General features: G+C 52.3%; 8 protein-coding genes across 8 annotated transcripts; 4 read left to right on the top strand and 4 right to left on the bottom strand.

Annotated features, from left to right (window-relative positions):
• Window positions 1–896: 896 nt before the first annotated feature.
• Window positions 897–1,874, top strand: EI97DRAFT_4401 (dihydrofolate reductase). The gene has a single exon (XM_033799602.1). It carries the CDS (start codon window positions 1,066–1,068, stop codon window positions 1,615–1,617), a length of 552 nt encoding a protein of 183 aa, XP_033658191.1. The 5' UTR covers window positions 897–1,065; the 3' UTR covers window positions 1,618–1,874.
• A 323-nt stretch (window positions 1,875–2,197) lies between these two features.
• Window positions 2,198–2,980, bottom strand: EI97DRAFT_366861 (uncharacterized protein; the record flags this gene model as incomplete). The annotated part of the gene is made up of 1 exon (XM_033795053.1): window positions 2,198–2,980. One exon carries the CDS (start codon window positions 2,978–2,980, stop codon window positions 2,198–2,200), a length of 783 nt encoding a protein of 260 aa, XP_033658190.1.
• A 766-nt stretch (window positions 2,981–3,746) lies between these two features.
• EI97DRAFT_4290 (uncharacterized protein) lies at window positions 3,747–5,397 on the bottom strand. The gene is made up of 6 exons (XM_033797344.1): window positions 5,078–5,397; window positions 4,930–5,027; window positions 4,717–4,882; window positions 4,561–4,671; window positions 4,418–4,479; window positions 3,747–4,361 (listed from the first exon to the last, which is right to left on the bottom strand). Exons 1-6 carry the CDS (start codon window positions 5,213–5,215, stop codon window positions 3,905–3,907), a joined length of 1,032 nt encoding a protein of 343 aa, XP_033658189.1. The 5' UTR covers window positions 5,216–5,397; the 3' UTR covers window positions 3,747–3,904.
• Window positions 5,398–5,987: 590 nt separating this feature from the next.
• EI97DRAFT_4288 (uncharacterized protein) lies at window positions 5,988–7,410 on the bottom strand. Its single transcript, XM_033797292.1, has 2 exons — window positions 7,019–7,410; window positions 5,988–6,969 (listed from the first exon to the last, which is right to left on the bottom strand). Exons 1-2 carry the CDS (start codon window positions 7,220–7,222, stop codon window positions 6,109–6,111), a joined length of 1,065 nt encoding a protein of 354 aa, XP_033658188.1. The 5' UTR covers window positions 7,223–7,410; the 3' UTR covers window positions 5,988–6,108.
• A 1,499-nt stretch (window positions 7,411–8,909) lies between these two features.
• Window positions 8,910–10,280, top strand: EI97DRAFT_446871 (uncharacterized protein; the record flags this gene model as incomplete). Its single annotated transcript, XM_033800061.1, has 7 exons — window positions 8,910–9,062; window positions 9,110–9,279; window positions 9,344–9,440; window positions 9,494–9,687; window positions 9,737–9,875; window positions 9,923–10,184; window positions 10,243–10,280. The coding sequence occupies 7 exons, from the start codon at window positions 8,910–8,912 to the stop codon at window positions 10,278–10,280; spliced, it is 1,053 nt and encodes a 350-aa protein (XP_033658187.1).
• A 45-nt stretch (window positions 10,281–10,325) lies between these two features.
• Window positions 10,326–11,052, bottom strand: EI97DRAFT_3991 (uncharacterized protein). The gene has a single exon (XM_033796413.1). The coding sequence runs from the start codon at window positions 10,835–10,837 to the stop codon at window positions 10,454–10,456; it is 384 nt and encodes a 127-aa protein (XP_033658186.1). The 5' UTR covers window positions 10,838–11,052; the 3' UTR covers window positions 10,326–10,453.
• Window positions 11,053–11,710: 658 nt separating this feature from the next.
• On the top strand, window positions 11,711–13,835 carry EI97DRAFT_453903 (MFS general substrate transporter; the record flags this gene model as incomplete). Its single annotated transcript, XM_033800488.1, has 5 exons — window positions 11,711–11,753; window positions 11,816–12,168; window positions 12,222–12,287; window positions 12,339–12,491; window positions 12,540–13,835. The coding sequence occupies 5 exons, from the start codon at window positions 11,711–11,713 to the stop codon at window positions 13,833–13,835; spliced, it is 1,911 nt and encodes a 636-aa protein (XP_033658185.1).
• A 598-nt stretch (window positions 13,836–14,433) lies between these two features.
• EI97DRAFT_366092 (phosphatases II) lies at window positions 14,434–14,961 on the top strand (the record flags this gene model as incomplete). Its single annotated transcript, XM_033795025.1, has 1 exon — window positions 14,434–14,961. A coding segment is annotated over one exon (528 nt), but the record flags the coding sequence as incomplete, so codon positions are not given.
• Window positions 14,962–16,169: the final 1,208 nt, after the last annotated feature.

Genomic DNA, 16,169 nt, shown 5'->3' with positions numbered 1-16,169 from the left:
AAACAGATTCTCAATTCCGGCATGGTCCACACCACTTTCCGGATCTCCCCTTGGACAACGCTGCAACCAACACCCCATGGCCACGGAACTTCACACTAGACCGTGTGTGGGACTAAGTTATAGATTATCTCCCTCTCCGGAGTCATGGTCAGGCGAATTACAAATTGATCTTGACGCTCGCTCTCGGATTTGGCGATGCAGCCAATTCACCCCAGGGCAATGCCCAGCCGGGGACAGCATGAGAAGGTGGACGTTGGAAAAATCCACCCATTGTATCTAACGGTCCATGCGCTTGCTTTTTAAAGTACTGTTGTCCACTGATGTACATATCGAATCCCTTCCCGAAGCGGTTTATCCGAATTGGTACACATGGCCGTAGAGGAGACTCGAAGCGCCTGATTTTTAACCCTGCCCAGGTGAGCTTTGGATCGTTCCCCGCATTTAGATGAATTTGCCCAATCTTGAACCTATCCCTACGCTTCTTCTATTGCAGGCGCACTCGGATCCAAGTCGGAAGTCCGCGGAGAGAATCTATCTGTGCATGATGATTATCATGTGTGTGGGAGGTGCACTTAGACACGTTGAATGGCTAAAACTACGACTCGGTTTGACGACTTGTTTGACGTACCGTCAGTGTAATCGGCGAATGGCGTTAGCTAGTCATTTTGGCAAGTATATGGTATTAAGATTCTGTCCAGATTGGACTATTAGCAAGGCTGACACATAGACCATAAGACGTGCCTTTGGAAGTCGCCTCTCTTCTTTGGACAGCTGACTTTGGCTACCGCAGTAATTAGATCTCTCGACGGCTCTGGCTTAAACGACTGTTCCTTTCCTGGTTGCCATTGATGAGATGGAGCCTTGGAACCCAATGTGTTGATTAATACTTGTAGGTTGAATTGTGCTAACTATATAGGGCAGGTGCATACCCCGCCCCCTGTATATATTCGCTCAGCATCTTCTTCCATTCCCATATATGGAAGCTTCTGTTCTCTGGACCTTGTTCGCGCGATCCTTCAATACTCTGTCCGATCTTGCTATATCGCTACATGTGCAATCTCCAAGATGTGCCGGCTTCGCTACAACGTTGCTGCGACCCTGGACGGTTACATTGCTTCAGCCGATCACAGCACTTCTTGGATCATCGAAGATCCCACGATTGACTTCAATGCCCTCTTTGCCGAATTTTCAACTTTCATCATGGGCCGCAGAACTTATGAAACGATGCTATCGTTCGGAGACGCAAATCTCTTGAAGGGTCTTCCGGCAGGGGCAGTCAAAGTCATCAGTTCGACCAAGAGTTGGCCTGGCGTTGAGGTCATCAAGAACGGACCAGGCTTGGTGGAACGTGTCAGGCAGCTGAAGGGTGGAGAAGGCGCCCGAGGGAAAGATATCTGGTTTATGGGTGGTGCGAAGCTCGCTGGGTTGTTGATTCAGGCTGGCCTGCTGGATGTTGTGGAGGTTGCCATCATGCCGGTCGTGATTGGGGACGGTGTCAAAATGGTAGAGTTATTCCCAGGGCAGACACAGGTTCAGCTCCACCTCGAAAACGTGGAGAAGAAAGAGAGCGGCATCATAATGACAAGGTATACTGTCGGGTCCCGCAGACCAGTGTAGGAACTCTGCTATGGTCGCAGGCTTGGTGCCGAAGTGGAAAGTCCAGGCGAGGAATGCCCCTTGAGTGTCCAATGAGCACTACTTGTCTCAGAGCTCTCACAGGGACCGTGGGAGACACTCGATAGTCCACTCGCCGCAAGGGCATGTCCGATGGTCACGCTGCATTTCTGATTTCTTCCAAACGGTAGATGCATATAAGCAACCACAACGTCGTACAAGTCGCTCGCCCTCCGTTACTGAGAAGCATAATGTCAAGTATTACGGGGTGCTGAGAAAGGCAACGATTTTGGCCGCAATGTGGGGGCGCGTCGATAGAAGTCACGGGAGATTCATTATTCATGTACCTATGTTAGGGTGGCACAATATGGCACAGCGCGCGCGTGTATAGGTATATATCATGATACCGTGCAATCGTCAGGAAGTACATATCAAGTCCGGTCAGCAGAACTCGGAAGGGGAGAGGGGTGAGAGGCCGCGATTCACACTCTCTTCAGTTGGGTCTATCGTTTGTTGATGACAGGCTCAAATCCCAAGTCCAGCACAACATGTCAACGGCGGCGTTTATTGTTCTCGGGCGCTCTTACGGGAACAAGCTCTTCAGAACATCACCATATTGCGTGTATGACAAGCCCATTTTCTCGATATCATAGTCGTTCCAATAGCCTCCACCACCAAGCGTGCTCTGCCGGTTCCAACCCGTGAACTTTGTCCGAGCTTGGGCAGCTGTCGTACCATAGGCCGGCTTTGAGTCGTTAGTGACCCATAACAAAGGCACGACCTTCATTCCGAGTGTGTTCTGCCAACTACTAGGGTTGTTGCGTGCACCCCCATCATAGCACTGAAGATATACTCGGTCAAGAAGGAGACTGGGCTCCGCTAATCCTGAATTGATCTGCGCTTTTATCGTGTTCCAAAAATTGATGTTCGTGTATGGCGCAATGGTGTATTTATACCCGATGTTCCCCAGCAACTTTGCAAAGGTCACGGTACTTGCGATATCGTATATGGATTCGTCATCATTGTTGACAGCATCCAAACTCCAAGCTGCCTTCAATGCCTTAAAGCTTCGGTATAGTGTGGTGCCCGGGCTCGGGCCCGGGTTCGCTAACAGATTGCGAATGTTTTGGGCGTTCATAGAGATCTCGAGGCGGTCCACGCCTGTGACATTGCCTGTCTTGAAAGAGCGTACCTTCTCTGCAAGTGCGTCGCCACCAACGTAAGTCCCGTTCGAGGTGAGCAGGACGTCCTGGCTTCCGGGTGTATTCGAATAGTACATGATGTCACCGTTATTACGGACGCCCACGCCGAAGATGATGAAGGTGTTGAAACCCGATGTTCTCAGAGCGACTGTATTTGATTTCATCACATCCTTGAAAAGGAAAATGCTCCGTATGCTTGCGGCGACTGAGTGGCAGGTGAAAGTTTGTAGCAGGAGAACCGTTATTATTGAACGGAACTTCATGTTCGGGATAGCTTCGAAAGCAAGGCGGTGATGCATTGGACGGAAGTTGAATCCACGGAGCCCTCGGGGTTGCTCTATTCAAGAGGTAAGTACGCTGCCGGTTTTCGCACCCGACCGGACGCCTCCTCTGTCCAGGTATAACAGGCCTCAAAACGAGGTCCTCTAGTGGCACGGTTAGATTGCAACCAATTAAATTCTGCTAAATAGCTAATTTAACTTGGAGCGGAAGTCTGCTAAGCTCTGGGAACAGTCTTAAACGTAATTAATGGTAATGTCCCCGACAGGAGGATTGCAGATGTGAGGAGGGTTTCTGCTAACACTAGTAATCGTTCTTGTCCTTACGCTGCGGTTAAACGCCGTTTCCCAAGTGTATCTCCCACAAGGGACACGCCACGGAATAGCCCTGGAAGTCAAGAAAGTACACCGATAAATGACAGAAAACCAGGAGAACACTACTCAACGTCCAGCCATGTTCAACAAGTCTTTCGCCTCCCCGGCTGAATAATCTACCTGCAGGTATTGCTGAGGGAAATGGTCTCAACGAATCAAGGCCAGGAACCACTCGGACGTGAGATACATAAGAAAGAGCTGAGAGTGGCAGATACGGCTCTACTCCCTGAACCTGCGATGTCGGAAGCATTCATGGGTGCCAGCCACGTATGGATATTCAGTGAGTTAACGATTGAAGAGTACTACTTCTACAGCCGCCACATGTGAAGGAAAATTCGAATAAAGGCCATCAGTTCATTGACATCCTCCGCTATGAATACAAAGACTGACGGAAACGACCGTTTGTGCAGAGAGCTATTTGTGCAAAGAGCTTCGTCAGGCTCTGAACCTAACCTCCCTCTTTGTTCCCATCCCACCACCCGGCAACTCAGACAGCCAGGTGTCGAGGTTTTCATTAATGCTGCTTTTCACAGCACATTTGTTCATGGCGGCCACACCCTGACTCTTCAGGGGCTTCCCGTTTTCACAAGCGGTGAACATGCAGTTGCTGTCCATGGCCCTTTGGAGGGAATCACCCTTCCATCCGAAGACATAGTCGGCATGTGTGCCGTACCCTTTGTTGTCTCCATAAGACAGGAAGAATGGGTTGGAGCCATCCTTAGGCCACATCGAAGAAAATTGAGTGGTATCCCACAGGGTCTCGTATGCAACTTGTGGCACGCGGACGGGGTGAGAGGCCGGGCAGGGACCCGCTTCTTGGAAGGCTTCCTTATTGGTGTTGTACATGTGGGATTGATGATCCGGAGAATCGAGGTTCTTGCCGTCCCAGCAACTGTTCAATGCCCTTCGTCAGCCGGTACATTGTCGATAACCAAAGGTTGCGCTTACGCTGGGAAGTGATGCACCGTCATGATGCCGCCCTTGCAAGGCTTGGTGGGGAAGTCAGGAAGCTGATATCGTTAGCCTAAAGGTGGGGGTATTTACAAACAATCTGCGGCTCATCTCAGACATGATGGAAACTGTAGACATACCTCAGGGAAGCGGGTATTTTTGTCCTGCAGACACACGAACCTAAGCCCGACGTTCTTCTTTGCCTTGTCGAGCGAGTCGGTAGTGGGCGATCCAACAGTCATACGGAAGCCCTAGCACTCGTCAGTGGGATCAGCGGAAAGTTCACAGGAGCTGACCTTGGGGAACGCGGTGATTTTCTTGTTGCCGTTGGAGTTGAAGTCTTTCTGTGTGTAGTAGATTGTCATGCCACCATTGATACCGCTCGGCAATGCCGCGTTCTGCATGATCGGGACCTTCTTGTACGAGCCATTCTCGTGTCTAAAGAACATGGCCGCAGTCCAGCTGTGACAGTCAGACCAGGGCTTGAGATGACACGCCTCGTGACCTACTAGTTGCTGAAGTCCTCGGTGAAGGTGCAAGTGGTGCAGGTGGCCTTCTCGCCAATGTCCCCAGTCATAGTGGCGTTGAACGCATTGCCGCCGACTATCTGAATTACAGTTCAGCGAGATGTGAGCGGATCTTGAGCGTCTAGCCCACCTGATGGACATGCGCAGATGGCATATGGCCTGGCTCAACGAGGGGGTCCAGGCGCTGAATGCTCAGCGTGGAGCATCCGAAGCGCAAGGCAGCCTGAGAGGGCGCGATAAGCGTCGCGGCGACTGAGTACCACTTCATGCTCAGAGAAGTCACTGTTGCGTGAAGAGTGAGGGAAGAGGGGTCTCGAAACTGGATGGCTGAAACTACAAGGTCGTGGATATATATTCGATCCTCTTCCAACCCCTCAACCGTCGCCAGACCAGAAAGCTGTCCAGGAAGTATGGTGGTTCAATCTCTATCTCACGTTTATCCAGATGCAAGGGCAAATAACCAATAACAAGCTTTCGTTAAAAATTCCCCCGCAATTCGCTTGATACTGTTTAATCTCGGCTCAACGCAGATCGAGCGTGGAGTAAACCTTGTTTCGACGTTATTCGTTCAGCAGCATGCAGTTGCACTCTGGCCATAGATGAGTCTTCCTATCAGAGGTCGTCTCCGCCATCATGCTCCAGAATCACGGCGGCTCGAACAGAGACAGGCAGTTCCCGTGGCTTAAGTGCCGAAGTGCGGCGTAAAGTGCCGAGATGCATCTGTACGACCGTGCAGATGCCGGATCGACATTAGCAAAAGCGTGGGAGGCTCTGGAACAGGAGCTCTTCATTATACAACCACGGCTACCCATTCCATAAAAATCTTGACCGATTCGAGAACATGGTGGAGGCCCATGGTTGAAAAGTCTGCCGTCCTTGCATCTCCGTATACGTAGATTGGGTAGGGTAGTACGCAACATCTCTTGCCCGTCAAACCTCAGCCCGAAGAGGAAGATGGGCCATGGATACCCAAGCGATCTGGTATCTGTTCTGAACAATGTTGCAATACTTCTCCCTGCTATCAGTTGCTGACGCCACCATCTGGAGCCAGCAGCCGATGATTCTGCATTGCGCACCCGATGATTTCTTTTGGGAGGGGCTTTTTCCGCAATTTAACGTCTTGTTGCGTTGTGTCTGGATTCTTGATTTCTTGTCCTGCCGTCAGTTGGGGATCCCCCCAAGGAGCCGCCTCAACTCTTTCCTATACGCCTTCATTGCCTGCTCTTCAAAGCCGTTCAAGTCATCTGACGATTCTCGAGCCATGTGGGCAAACATGCCCATGCTTATTTTCAAGATGCCAACCGCTCTAAACGGATCAGCGTTGGCGGCACCCACCGCTTCAAGCCATAGATGGCAGTCACGATAGACTTTCCTTGCGATTCGCGTTGGGATGGGAATGACCAAGTTGCGGTTGTTCCAGGGATTGATCCGAAAGTATCCCATATTGCAGTTGATGTACAGTGTCTCAAGCTCAGTGACGCCCTTTGCCGCAAGCATGGCCATGGCCATGTAGCCGCGTGACTTTCGTGACCGACTCATGCCCCAACTTCGGATCTCGATATGACGGAGAAGCTTGGCGGTGCGAGGCGAAAGGCATGCGGCGAACGAGAACAGGGCGTCGGGATCGGTAAATATGAGACGCTGTCCGTAGAACATTGGAGCAGCCTCGTCGTGTATCTGTTTGCAAACGCCCAGGACGTGGAAGGCTAAATGAGGCGGTCTTTCCTCGTCATGGTTATTCTTATCGGTATGGTATTGGTATCCATAGTGACAGTGCTCTTCAACGTCGCGCACATAAGATGGTATGTACTCAAGTGTCCGGCGATACCTTTTCAATTTGTAGGCCAGAAAAATGCCCGGCTGCGCGTCATCCGACTCAGCCACGTCTGGTGGGACGGCTGCAGGGGCTGGGAGACACAATCGATATATTCTATTCCGCAGTTCAGCGGGCAACAACAGGAAAGGAAATATCTTCCGCCTTGGAAGTGGCTTTGTAGGGCGGGGCTGCGGGATCCGAGGCCGCTGGGGGGTTCAGCATGAAGACTCGACGGCTGTAGAATGACTGACGGACCTTTGCAGGAAGTCGTTCGCTGTCACCGGAGTCGGTTGATGTATAGCCAGACGTGTCGGATTCGTCCTCCAACAGTCGATAGTTGACTTCAGCTCGCTTTCTTTTGGGATAGCGCGCAGTTGCAGCTGCAGTTGCAGTCGCAGGTGAAGAAGAGTTTGCTTCTGTGGCAGTGGCACTGGCGGCCGAGGGGGTCGAGGAGATCATTTGTCGGACGCGGGCAATGATGGCAATGATGGCAATGATGGCAATGATGGCAATGATGGCAATGAGGGCAATGATGGCAATGATGGCAACGAAGGCGATGGGCAGAGAGGGAGGCGATAGACTTGGACACAAACACGAAACTGTCGCGGAATCATGTGGCCTTAAATATTCTTCCAGCTAAGGTTGGTGGGGGCGCGGTTGGTTAAAGAGAAAGGTTGCCTGAAGAGGCAGCCGGCACCCGGCTGCTAGAAGTAGTCTAGTGCAATTCTAAAGATTAATAAGTCATTCACGTGCACCCTTATCCTACAAGCTTAAGAGGTCCACATCGTGAGAACCATACCCACCCTTATCCTCCTCCTCATGCTCGATATCCCAGACTGTCCTTGAAAATTCATTCGCCCTAAAGCTCGCCTCTCGTTTGTCCCACGTAGTACATCGAGGCAACCATCAGCGCATTGATGTTGATTCTTTGGCGGCAGATGGCGATGACGATCTATTGAGACGCAGCACGCTTGCCTGACCCAGCGTGTGCCTGGGCCAGATACTTATCATGAGCTATTTCCTCGTGCAGCTACAACTGCTGGAGCTACCGAGCCCTCCAGGAGCATTTACCAATGCATGTTTTCCCATCCACTTTTGTTTTCATTGGTAGCACGGGCGTAAACGGCGGGTTCTGGACCTTTCAAATGTACGCTATATGCAGGGTCAGCCCTATCCAATGTCTAAATACCAGATATTGGCTTTTGGAATTAGGCCATGGTGCTTTTATCTGCTGCAGCACGCAGAGCCAGCTTTCGCCCGACGTGACCAGACTGTCCCAGAACTAAGGGGAGACACGAGTCCCGTAGTCATACATGCCAGGAGAATTCTTGTCTCTAATAACGAGCGAAAATAACGGGCGGACGGCTATCGCCCACATCTCTTGACAAGTTTAAGCCCACGTGGGCCTTGAACATGAATGCGTCCATTTACCCAACCAACAGACTGAACACTTCATACTGTGGCGTGCATGTTCCCGCTGCTCGACATGCTAGACAAAGTATAGTCGCTTTTCGACGTTCTCACGGTGCGAATGGCATAAACGGTAGGGTCTGAACGCTTGGAGGGTCACTGCCCAGGAGCCTTGTGGACTTGGATGATGGGACACCCTCAGCTTGGCGCTCTCTTCGCCGTGGCGCATTCTCAGAATGACCCCTAGAATTCTCCAAGTCCATCTCATGCACCTAACTTGGCCACTGCGTATTTGGGGTAATGTTATCGTGATGCGGGGAAATTGCGCACGCGATTGTCGGGGTAAGACCATACCTGGAAGGTGAAGCAGCCGAGTTGATAAATTCTAGGCACAACGAATGAGAGACCTCTGATTACCCCTTCAATACCTCGATATTGAATATAGATTCAACACCTTGGTCGTGAGCGGTACGGCAGTTGCAGGAGCAACCTTGCTAGCGGCGGCCGTGTAACACGAGGGCCATCGGAATCAATAGTCCTGGATCTTACTCTCTGGCTGGGAAGTCTCGTCTGTGAAAAGGGTGCGGCGGCAGTTGGGTATGAGAAATACTACTTACGATATGTTCGGGATTTTTGTTTTATCAAGTAGCCAGGAGCCTCTAATAAGCAGAGAGCTTTGAAGAAAGCAAAAGTTCGCACAGAAGTTCCTCTGAACACGGCACACATTCAACGCAACATGTTTTGGAAGGTTCTACTTCTCACTGCGGCCGTAAAGGCCCAGAATCTGAATGGGTTGAACCACCTGCGGTTTGGCTGCTCCCAAATCACCATCGAACGCCTGGATCCCCTCGTCAATCCTGGTCAGGTTCCAACACCTCATATGCACCAGGTGGGTGTATCCCCTCTCCGATGGTACAAGACTGAAATCGTCAACAGGTTGTCGGAGGAAACGCCTTCAACGCATCGATGCCAAGTGCGGATATCTCCAAGATCGCGTCGTGCACCACGTGTGGACCTCCCGAAGACCGATCTAACTATTGGACTGCCAACCTGTTCTTCAAGGCCCGTAATGGAACATTCAAACGCGTGCCGCAGGTTCCCAACAGGTGAAATAAAGCCCTGTCCTGTTTGAGGGTCTCGGAGCTTACGAAACACTGACATGAGCCTAAGGTTTCTCTTCAATGACAGATTTACGACTCAGACGAACGGTGGGGTTACAGTATACTACATTGCTCCCAAGAAGAATACGGTGACGGCCTTCAAGCCTGTGAGTCGGTGAGATGCATTACTCTGCCAAACTTAGTCACTAACGGAGCGTAGGGTTTCCGCATGCTGGTCGGAGATCCAATGAATCGGAAACCAAGATACAAATCGCAAAGCTGCTTCCGATGCTACTCTGCGCCGAATTTTGGAGGGGATGATCTCGCTCCATGTTCGGATGCCAGGCGCGACTTCGAGGGCTTTCCACCCCAGCCATGCCCTGGCGGCATCCGTTCCAACATTCTGTTTCCGACGTAGGTGATTCTCTCTGAGCCAAAGCTCCGATGCCTAACGCTGAGATAGCTGCTGGGATGGGAAAAACCTCGATTCGCCGAACCACCAGGACCACGTCGCGTACCCCGTCAAAGGGCCGTCCAATTTTCTATCGACTGGCGACTGCCCGGCAAGCCACCCAGTGAAGATCCCGCAGCTGATGCTCGAGGTATGTGTCGCATCGGGTTCATAAGCATTTACTAACGCCAACCATAGATCGTGTGGGATACGACGGGCTTTAACAACAAGGCGGATTGGCCGGCGGATGGCTCCCAGCCCTTTCACCTCAGTACAGGAGACAATACAGGATACGGCCAGCACGGGGATTATGTTTTCGGATGGAAGGATGACTCTCTCCAGAAGGCCATGGACGCCAACGGCTGCTTCAGTGCGACATGTGGGGGGCTGAAAACCCAAGATATCAACACTGCCAACAAGTGCGTCATCAAGAAGACGGTGAAGGAGGATACCGAAGGATGTGAGTGGAACCATCAATTCCAGTCGACTACCTTGGGCGGCACTAACAGTCTATGCAGGGTTGACGGTCCTTCCAGGTGTTCCCATGAAGGTGTGATGTGCAGCTGCCATACCTGAAGCCGTGTTCTTTGGCAGCGCAGCACTGTTCGCCGGAGCGAGTTACGGGCCCAGTTAAGGTGGGCAAGGCGATGGTAGGGAGGGCGGTTGCGAGGCATTGATTTATATTGTTTCCACATCAGGTGTCCGACGTGGGCTGCCGTTGGATTGTAATTACAACTTGCTCTTCCCGCCGCCTAGGCCTTCTTCAACATCTGGGTCCATCTTCGTACTGCTCGTCTCCGACGTTAGAGACACAGGGTCGCCGAGCATCGTCTTGTTCACTTCGGGTCCCGAGGGGGCCGCAAGTGTGCCTCTGACCTTTTTTGAATGAGGCAACTCATCCCTGTTCACTTGAGAAGGGCGACCCTTGGCGAGACCGTAGTTGTCACCATGGTTCCTCTCTGGGTTCTTTGACTTGGCCTGCTCGAAGGACGAAGGCGCCGATGGTGCCCCTTCCTTGATTCCATATGTGTCTGCAGGAATACCGAATCCGCCCAGCGTGGTTGGGTCCGAGGAAGAGGTGCCCTCCCCGTCCCGTTTGGAATGGGGAGCCATGACTACTGTATTTCACGACTCGGAAAGCTGGGTACAGACGGGGGGATTGAAATGAAAAAGGCGGCGGTGTTTGGTCGCACACTCTTGGCAGGTTTGGAGAGAGGTATGAGGAGTGTGGAGTGAGTGGGTGAGGAATGAGGAATGGGTGCTTTTTTGGGTGTCCACCAGTTGGGCGGGGGTGATGACGTTGAGCATCCGTCACTCCAACGGATAGATCTATCACACAGTATCTACTGGTGTAATTCACCACCACCGACCTCGACCTCGACCTTCAAACGTGGCTACACAGTAGATGCCCTGTCCATGTTAACTTGCTACTAATCAAGACTAGCGGTTGAATGGTTATTCTAGTCAGCAATATGCTAAAGATAATTTCTATCGTGTCTAGGTCACACATTTGTTAAATAAACATTTATATACATGACGCCACGGCCTGTAAAAGTTCCCCTGACGCTCGACGTGGCGCCACCCAGCTAAATAAATACTGTAGGAAAAACCGTCGGAACTTTTCTGCTGGACCTCTTCTCCCCGCAGTACCTCTCTACCTACACACTAGACGCTCTACTCACAGTACCACCTTGGAGCCCCGATGATGCAACACGGAGTGAAATGGACGTGACTGTGCAACGGAGATGGCATCGGACACGTTGAAGAAGCTTAATTAAGAGCGGTTGCATCAGATCCAAAATGTCTCCCTCTTGGCGCTATTCCGACATAGTCCATGGAAGCGGGGCTGTGATGCCTTGTAACCGCAGAAACCACCACCAGTTTGCTCCACCCTCACCCTTTTAAGTACAAGTACACGGTTCCATGCCTCCTCGCTGACTCGCTCCTCCTTCTCTCGTTTCCCTTGTTGACCTTCATTCGGCCGTCATGGTTGAACGCCGCCTCCCGGTTCAGCAGCTGGTGATTCTCTGTCCGTCCTGCCTCTCTCAGGCACCCCCTTTTGCATTGGCTTTGGCTAACGGTTCAGTCAAGCAATATGTCGTTTCGCAGAGCCCATCGCCCTTACGTCCGTCTTTCCCTACCTCCCTGAAATGATCGAGTTCTTTGGAGTCCCCGAGAACGATATCGCTCGCTGGGCCGGCCTCACCTCCGCCATCTTTTCGCTATGCCAGGCGCTTACCGGCATACCTTGGGGTGCCGCTTCTGACCGCTTCGGGAGGAAACCGATAATATTGATTGGCTTGTTCAATACCATGGTCACCATGTTGGTCTGGGGCTTCTCGACCAGCCTGCCCATGGCCATTGCTGCCCGTGCCTTCTCGGGCTTGGGCTCCGGGAATGTGGGCATCCTGAGGACGACCGTGGCCGAACTATGTCCTTGGAAGGTGCATGTGTTTGTCTTCCGGACCCTTGAGCAACTTGGCTCACCCATCTCCAGGAACTACAGCCGCGTGCTTTCAGCATCATGCCATTGGTCTACACCATCGGAGCCATCATTGGTCCGGTAGGTTGCCATCCACGAGACCACCACGGCAGAACAGACTGACTCCGGTAGACTCTGGGCGGGGCATTGTCGAATCCCTTACGAATAGACCCTCGAAGCCCGCCCGGGCACCGATTCCTCGAGAGATATCCTTACTGCCTGCCCAATCTGGTGGCGGCTGCCATATTCTGTATCGGTATTCTGGTTGGGCTACTCTTCCTCGAGGTGACCAAGTCCATCGTTTGCCCCTCATACCGGTACTGACACGCTCAGGAAACCCTCGAGACGAAGAAGAACCATCGAGATTACGGGCTCATCATCGGCTCCAAAATCACCGCTTGGTTTCGCAGAACGTTCCACATTCCCAAGCAGCCGAGGATGCACCCCGAGCGCGAGCCGCTGCTGGACCCGCTCAAGGATGACGACGAGCGACTGCTAGACGATGATCCTGCTACAACAACCCACCGTGAAGGTCCCCCAACAATCAGAGAGGTTCTTTCGTACCAAACGACTCTGAACCTCGTGGCCTATACGTTTCTTGCCCTATACACGGTTGCTTACGATCAGCTTCTCCCTGTTTTCATGCATCACCCCCCGCAGTCACTGGACGATCCCAATGTCTCGCTGCCTCTGAAGTTTGCAGGCGGCTTTGGCATAGGCTCACGACGTATTGGTGCCATGTTTACCGTCTTCGCCGTCACATCTACCATCAACCAGTTCTTCATCTTCCCGTCGCTCGCGCGTCGTCTCGGTGTTCTTCGCTGTCTCCGCATCGCATTCTTGATCTTTCCCTTCATCTTCTTTGTCACACCCTTTGTGTCTCTCTTACCGGGACAGAAGACCAAGGAAGTGGTCATGGTCGTCTTGCTTGTCATTCGCGGCATCAGCGGCACCTTCGCCTTCCCGACCAACACGATCCTGCTGACGAATAGTGCCGGTAGTCTTCGGGTCCTCGGCACAATCAATGGCCTCGCAACCAGTGTCGCTGCTGTTGGACGCGCTGCGGGACCAGCCATAGTCGGTAATCTCTTTACTTTCGGAGTCAAGCATGGTTACGTGATTGTGCCATTCTGGGGCCTGGCCATAATTTCCATTCTGGCGGCGGTGCCGACATGGTGGCTTGTCGAGGGAAAGGGCTTCGGCGATGACCCCGAGCCTGACGAGGGAGATGTTCTATCATCGTCAGCCTTGTCGATCTCTTCAGAGGACGGATCCAAGCAAGCCACCGGAATACGAGATGGCGCTCTGTCCGAATCGGAGTATTGTGAGCCTACGAACCCGCTTTCCTATACGAACACCCGCTCAAGTGAAGCATCTGCATCCGATGATGAGTTGGATGTGGAGGCCAACGAGACAAGAGATGGCCACCACTCTTTTGCTGCAAGGCGGTCCAGTAGCGGGAGTCGGGGTCTCCGTCACGTACGTGGTCATTCTCATGGAGGAAGGAGTGTGACTTTGCGAAGACGGTCTTCTGTTCCGATTGGCATGGGCGTAGGATTCCAGAGACTAAGCTCGAACCTTGGCAGTACGGGCATAGGTGCCGATGGAGCGAGCTGGGGTGGAGGTTGAGGTGAGTAAAGTCATGGGTCTCCCGTAATCATGTCCATATTGCATTTAATGAACGGATCGCCCTACCATCGCGTCAAACATACCATTTGCCCGCAATTGCAGAATCCTACGCGACTGCCACATACACATCGGGTGATCCATGTGGAAGATGGTGGCAGATGCGATGTCCGATCCATGGATCAACCCTATATACTAGCGTCCTAACTGAATCTCCCGATCGCGCCCTATGGTTCCAACACCTCTGAACTGTCTTCACTGCAGTCGTCAAAACAGGAACTCCATCGTGGCGTTTTCAAAGGGCGGACAGCTTCAGAAACTGCCCAGGACGGACGTCGACGCTATGATTACCAGAGCAGTCTCTCCACCCCACTTGCCGACAAGTCGAACGTAAAGTACCTCGGCAACCATGCTCTACTGAGTCCAATAACATGCATGGCATGTATTCGGGTACAAACCGCCATCCCAACAAGTTCAGCACCGTCAAACAAAGCCAGCAAAGGACATAGGAACTAGCTGCATTGCCTCTCCCAGCGAGCACGCATCCTTTCTCTCGCTCCAACAAACTTGTTGGGAAACCCTGGATCACCGAATCAAAGCCATGGGCTGGGTTGACCAGGTTCCCGGCGCCGGCAAGCTCTACATTGGAGGACTCTACGGCCTCTATCAGACGGACCTTATCAGCGCTGCGGGAATAACGCATGTTCTCTCCGCCATTGACTACGATCCGTTGTTACAACAACACTTCTCGCATCTGAAGCATTTCCATGTGCGCGTTGATGACGACCCCAACCAGGATTTGCTGCAGTATTTTGACGCCGGAAGTCGATACATCGACGAGGGGATTAGCAGCGGTGGCGGAGTGTTTGTGCATTGTGCTATGGGTAAGAGTCGGAGTGCGACGTTCGTGGTGGCATATCTGATGTGGAAGTGCGGCGTCACTTGGGAGAGAGGGTTGGACATGTTATGTAAAGGGCGGCCGGTGTGTGACCCGAATGTGGGATTTAAGGAGCAGCTGGGGGTGTGGCAAGAGATGCTGATGGTTGGGCGCAAGGAACGGAGAGAGGCAATCTACAAGAGGTGGTTGGAAGAGAGGTTTACCGGAGAACCGTGGGAGTGGGAGGAGAGAAAGGAGAGGTTACGGCTGAAAGCGCTGATGGGTCCGATGAGGGAAAAGTTGTAGTGAGGGATTTCAAGTTCGTGAGCTTCATGTCGCCTTGAGAGGAACATGCAGTCATTTGACACAAACTCCCGAGGAGGCCATGTGGACCAGACGTGAAGCCACCATGAGCAGCAGGCGGGAGAAACGACTCCAGGCGAAGGGATGCAAAACTGACCACATCAACGCCCGGATGAAGCCATAAGGAGACCTACTGAAAGAATGACAATACCAGATGGGGCAGCGAGATTACATCTCGAACTGCTCAACGATCCACTCCATCATTGCGGGTGCGTATGTTTCCGCTTCCCGGAGCAGGAGACGGGAAGCCACCTGCGCATGGGTTCCAAGGTTGGACTCGGTGACTCGAGGGAAGTACTAATAAGTAGTCAAAAGGCTGAGAATAGTACTAATGATCTTACTGAGTACAAGGACCCTGATTAGGGTAAGCGATACATGGTGGATGCGCGCACCTCTTGCCCATCGGTCTGCACTCGCGATGGGATACTCCAAGCTTCTTGTGCGATGCTGAATCGTGGGTCCCGAAACGCAAGCCCTTTGCCAAGGTTGGAACCCGCATCCAGCAATATGATTTTATTATTATGGACCGTGTCATATCCTCGCTTGCGACCAGTAGGGTTGACCACAAGCTCCCTGGCTGTACACACTACTAGGTAGTGGGAGCTGAGACGCAGAGAGAATTGTGGGCGGTGGCTGCCACCAAGAACAAGTCGCCAGCATCGTGAAGAGTGCCACAGTATGTTCTATATCGCATCTGGAAAAGCCTCCTTGGTCGTCCATGGGCCTCGGGAAAGGGACGCCCACCAATGACCATGCGAATAATGCGCTAGACTAGTATCTACTGTGTACTACTGTGTAACACACTTACCGCAGTTCAAGTACCTGTATTTCATGCATCGAGACCCACCACACGCCGGTTCCTCGGACATGAGCAAATCAATCAAGCTTTGGAGCCCCAGACGACTGTCAAGACTTCTTCAAATCATCCTATGAACGCACTTAATACTGTACTGGAGAGAACTGTAACTCAACTTGGATCGACCAGGCCCTTCGACGCAAACCTACTACACGCTTGCAATTGCCGGCGCCGCCGTGCACAAAGCCAGCTCCGAGGTTGGAGCGAGTCATAAGCGCCCACCATGGAAGTAATTCCAGGA

The sequence above is a fragment of the Westerdykella ornata genome (assembly GCF_010094085.1).
Source record: "Westerdykella ornata strain CBS 379.55 unplaced genomic scaffold EI97scaffold_1, whole genome shotgun sequence".
Lineage (NCBI taxonomy): Eukaryota > Fungi > Ascomycota > Dothideomycetes > Pleosporales > Sporormiaceae > Westerdykella > Westerdykella ornata.
This window is presented reverse-complemented; position numbering and strand designations above follow the sequence as displayed.

Coding starts and splice junctions, on each gene's coding strand:
- EI97DRAFT_4290 (XM_033797344.1), bottom strand. CDS start 5,215: ATGAAGTGGTACTCAGTCGCCGCGACGCTTATCGCGCCCTCTCAGGCT. Junction 4,883..4,929: donor ACCGAGGACTTCAGCAACTA/GTAGGTCACGAG, acceptor TGACTGTCACAG/CTGGACTGCGGCCATGTTCT. Junction 4,480..4,560: donor AAAATACCCGCTTCCCTGAG/GTATGTCTACAG, acceptor TAACGATATCAG/CTTCCTGACTTCCCCACCAA.
- EI97DRAFT_4401 (XM_033799602.1), top strand. CDS start 1,066: ATGTGCCGGCTTCGCTACAACGTTGCTGCGACCCTGGACGGTTACATT.
- EI97DRAFT_3991 (XM_033796413.1), bottom strand. CDS start 10,837: ATGGCTCCCCATTCCAAACGGGACGGGGAGGGCACCTCTTCCTCGGAC.
- EI97DRAFT_4288 (XM_033797292.1), bottom strand. CDS start 7,222: ATGATCTCCTCGACCCCCTCGGCCGCCAGTGCCACTGCCACAGAAGCA. Junction 6,970..7,018: donor GCGAACGACTTCCTGCAAAG/GTCCGTCAGTCA, acceptor TGAACCCCCCAG/CGGCCTCGGATCCCGCAGCC.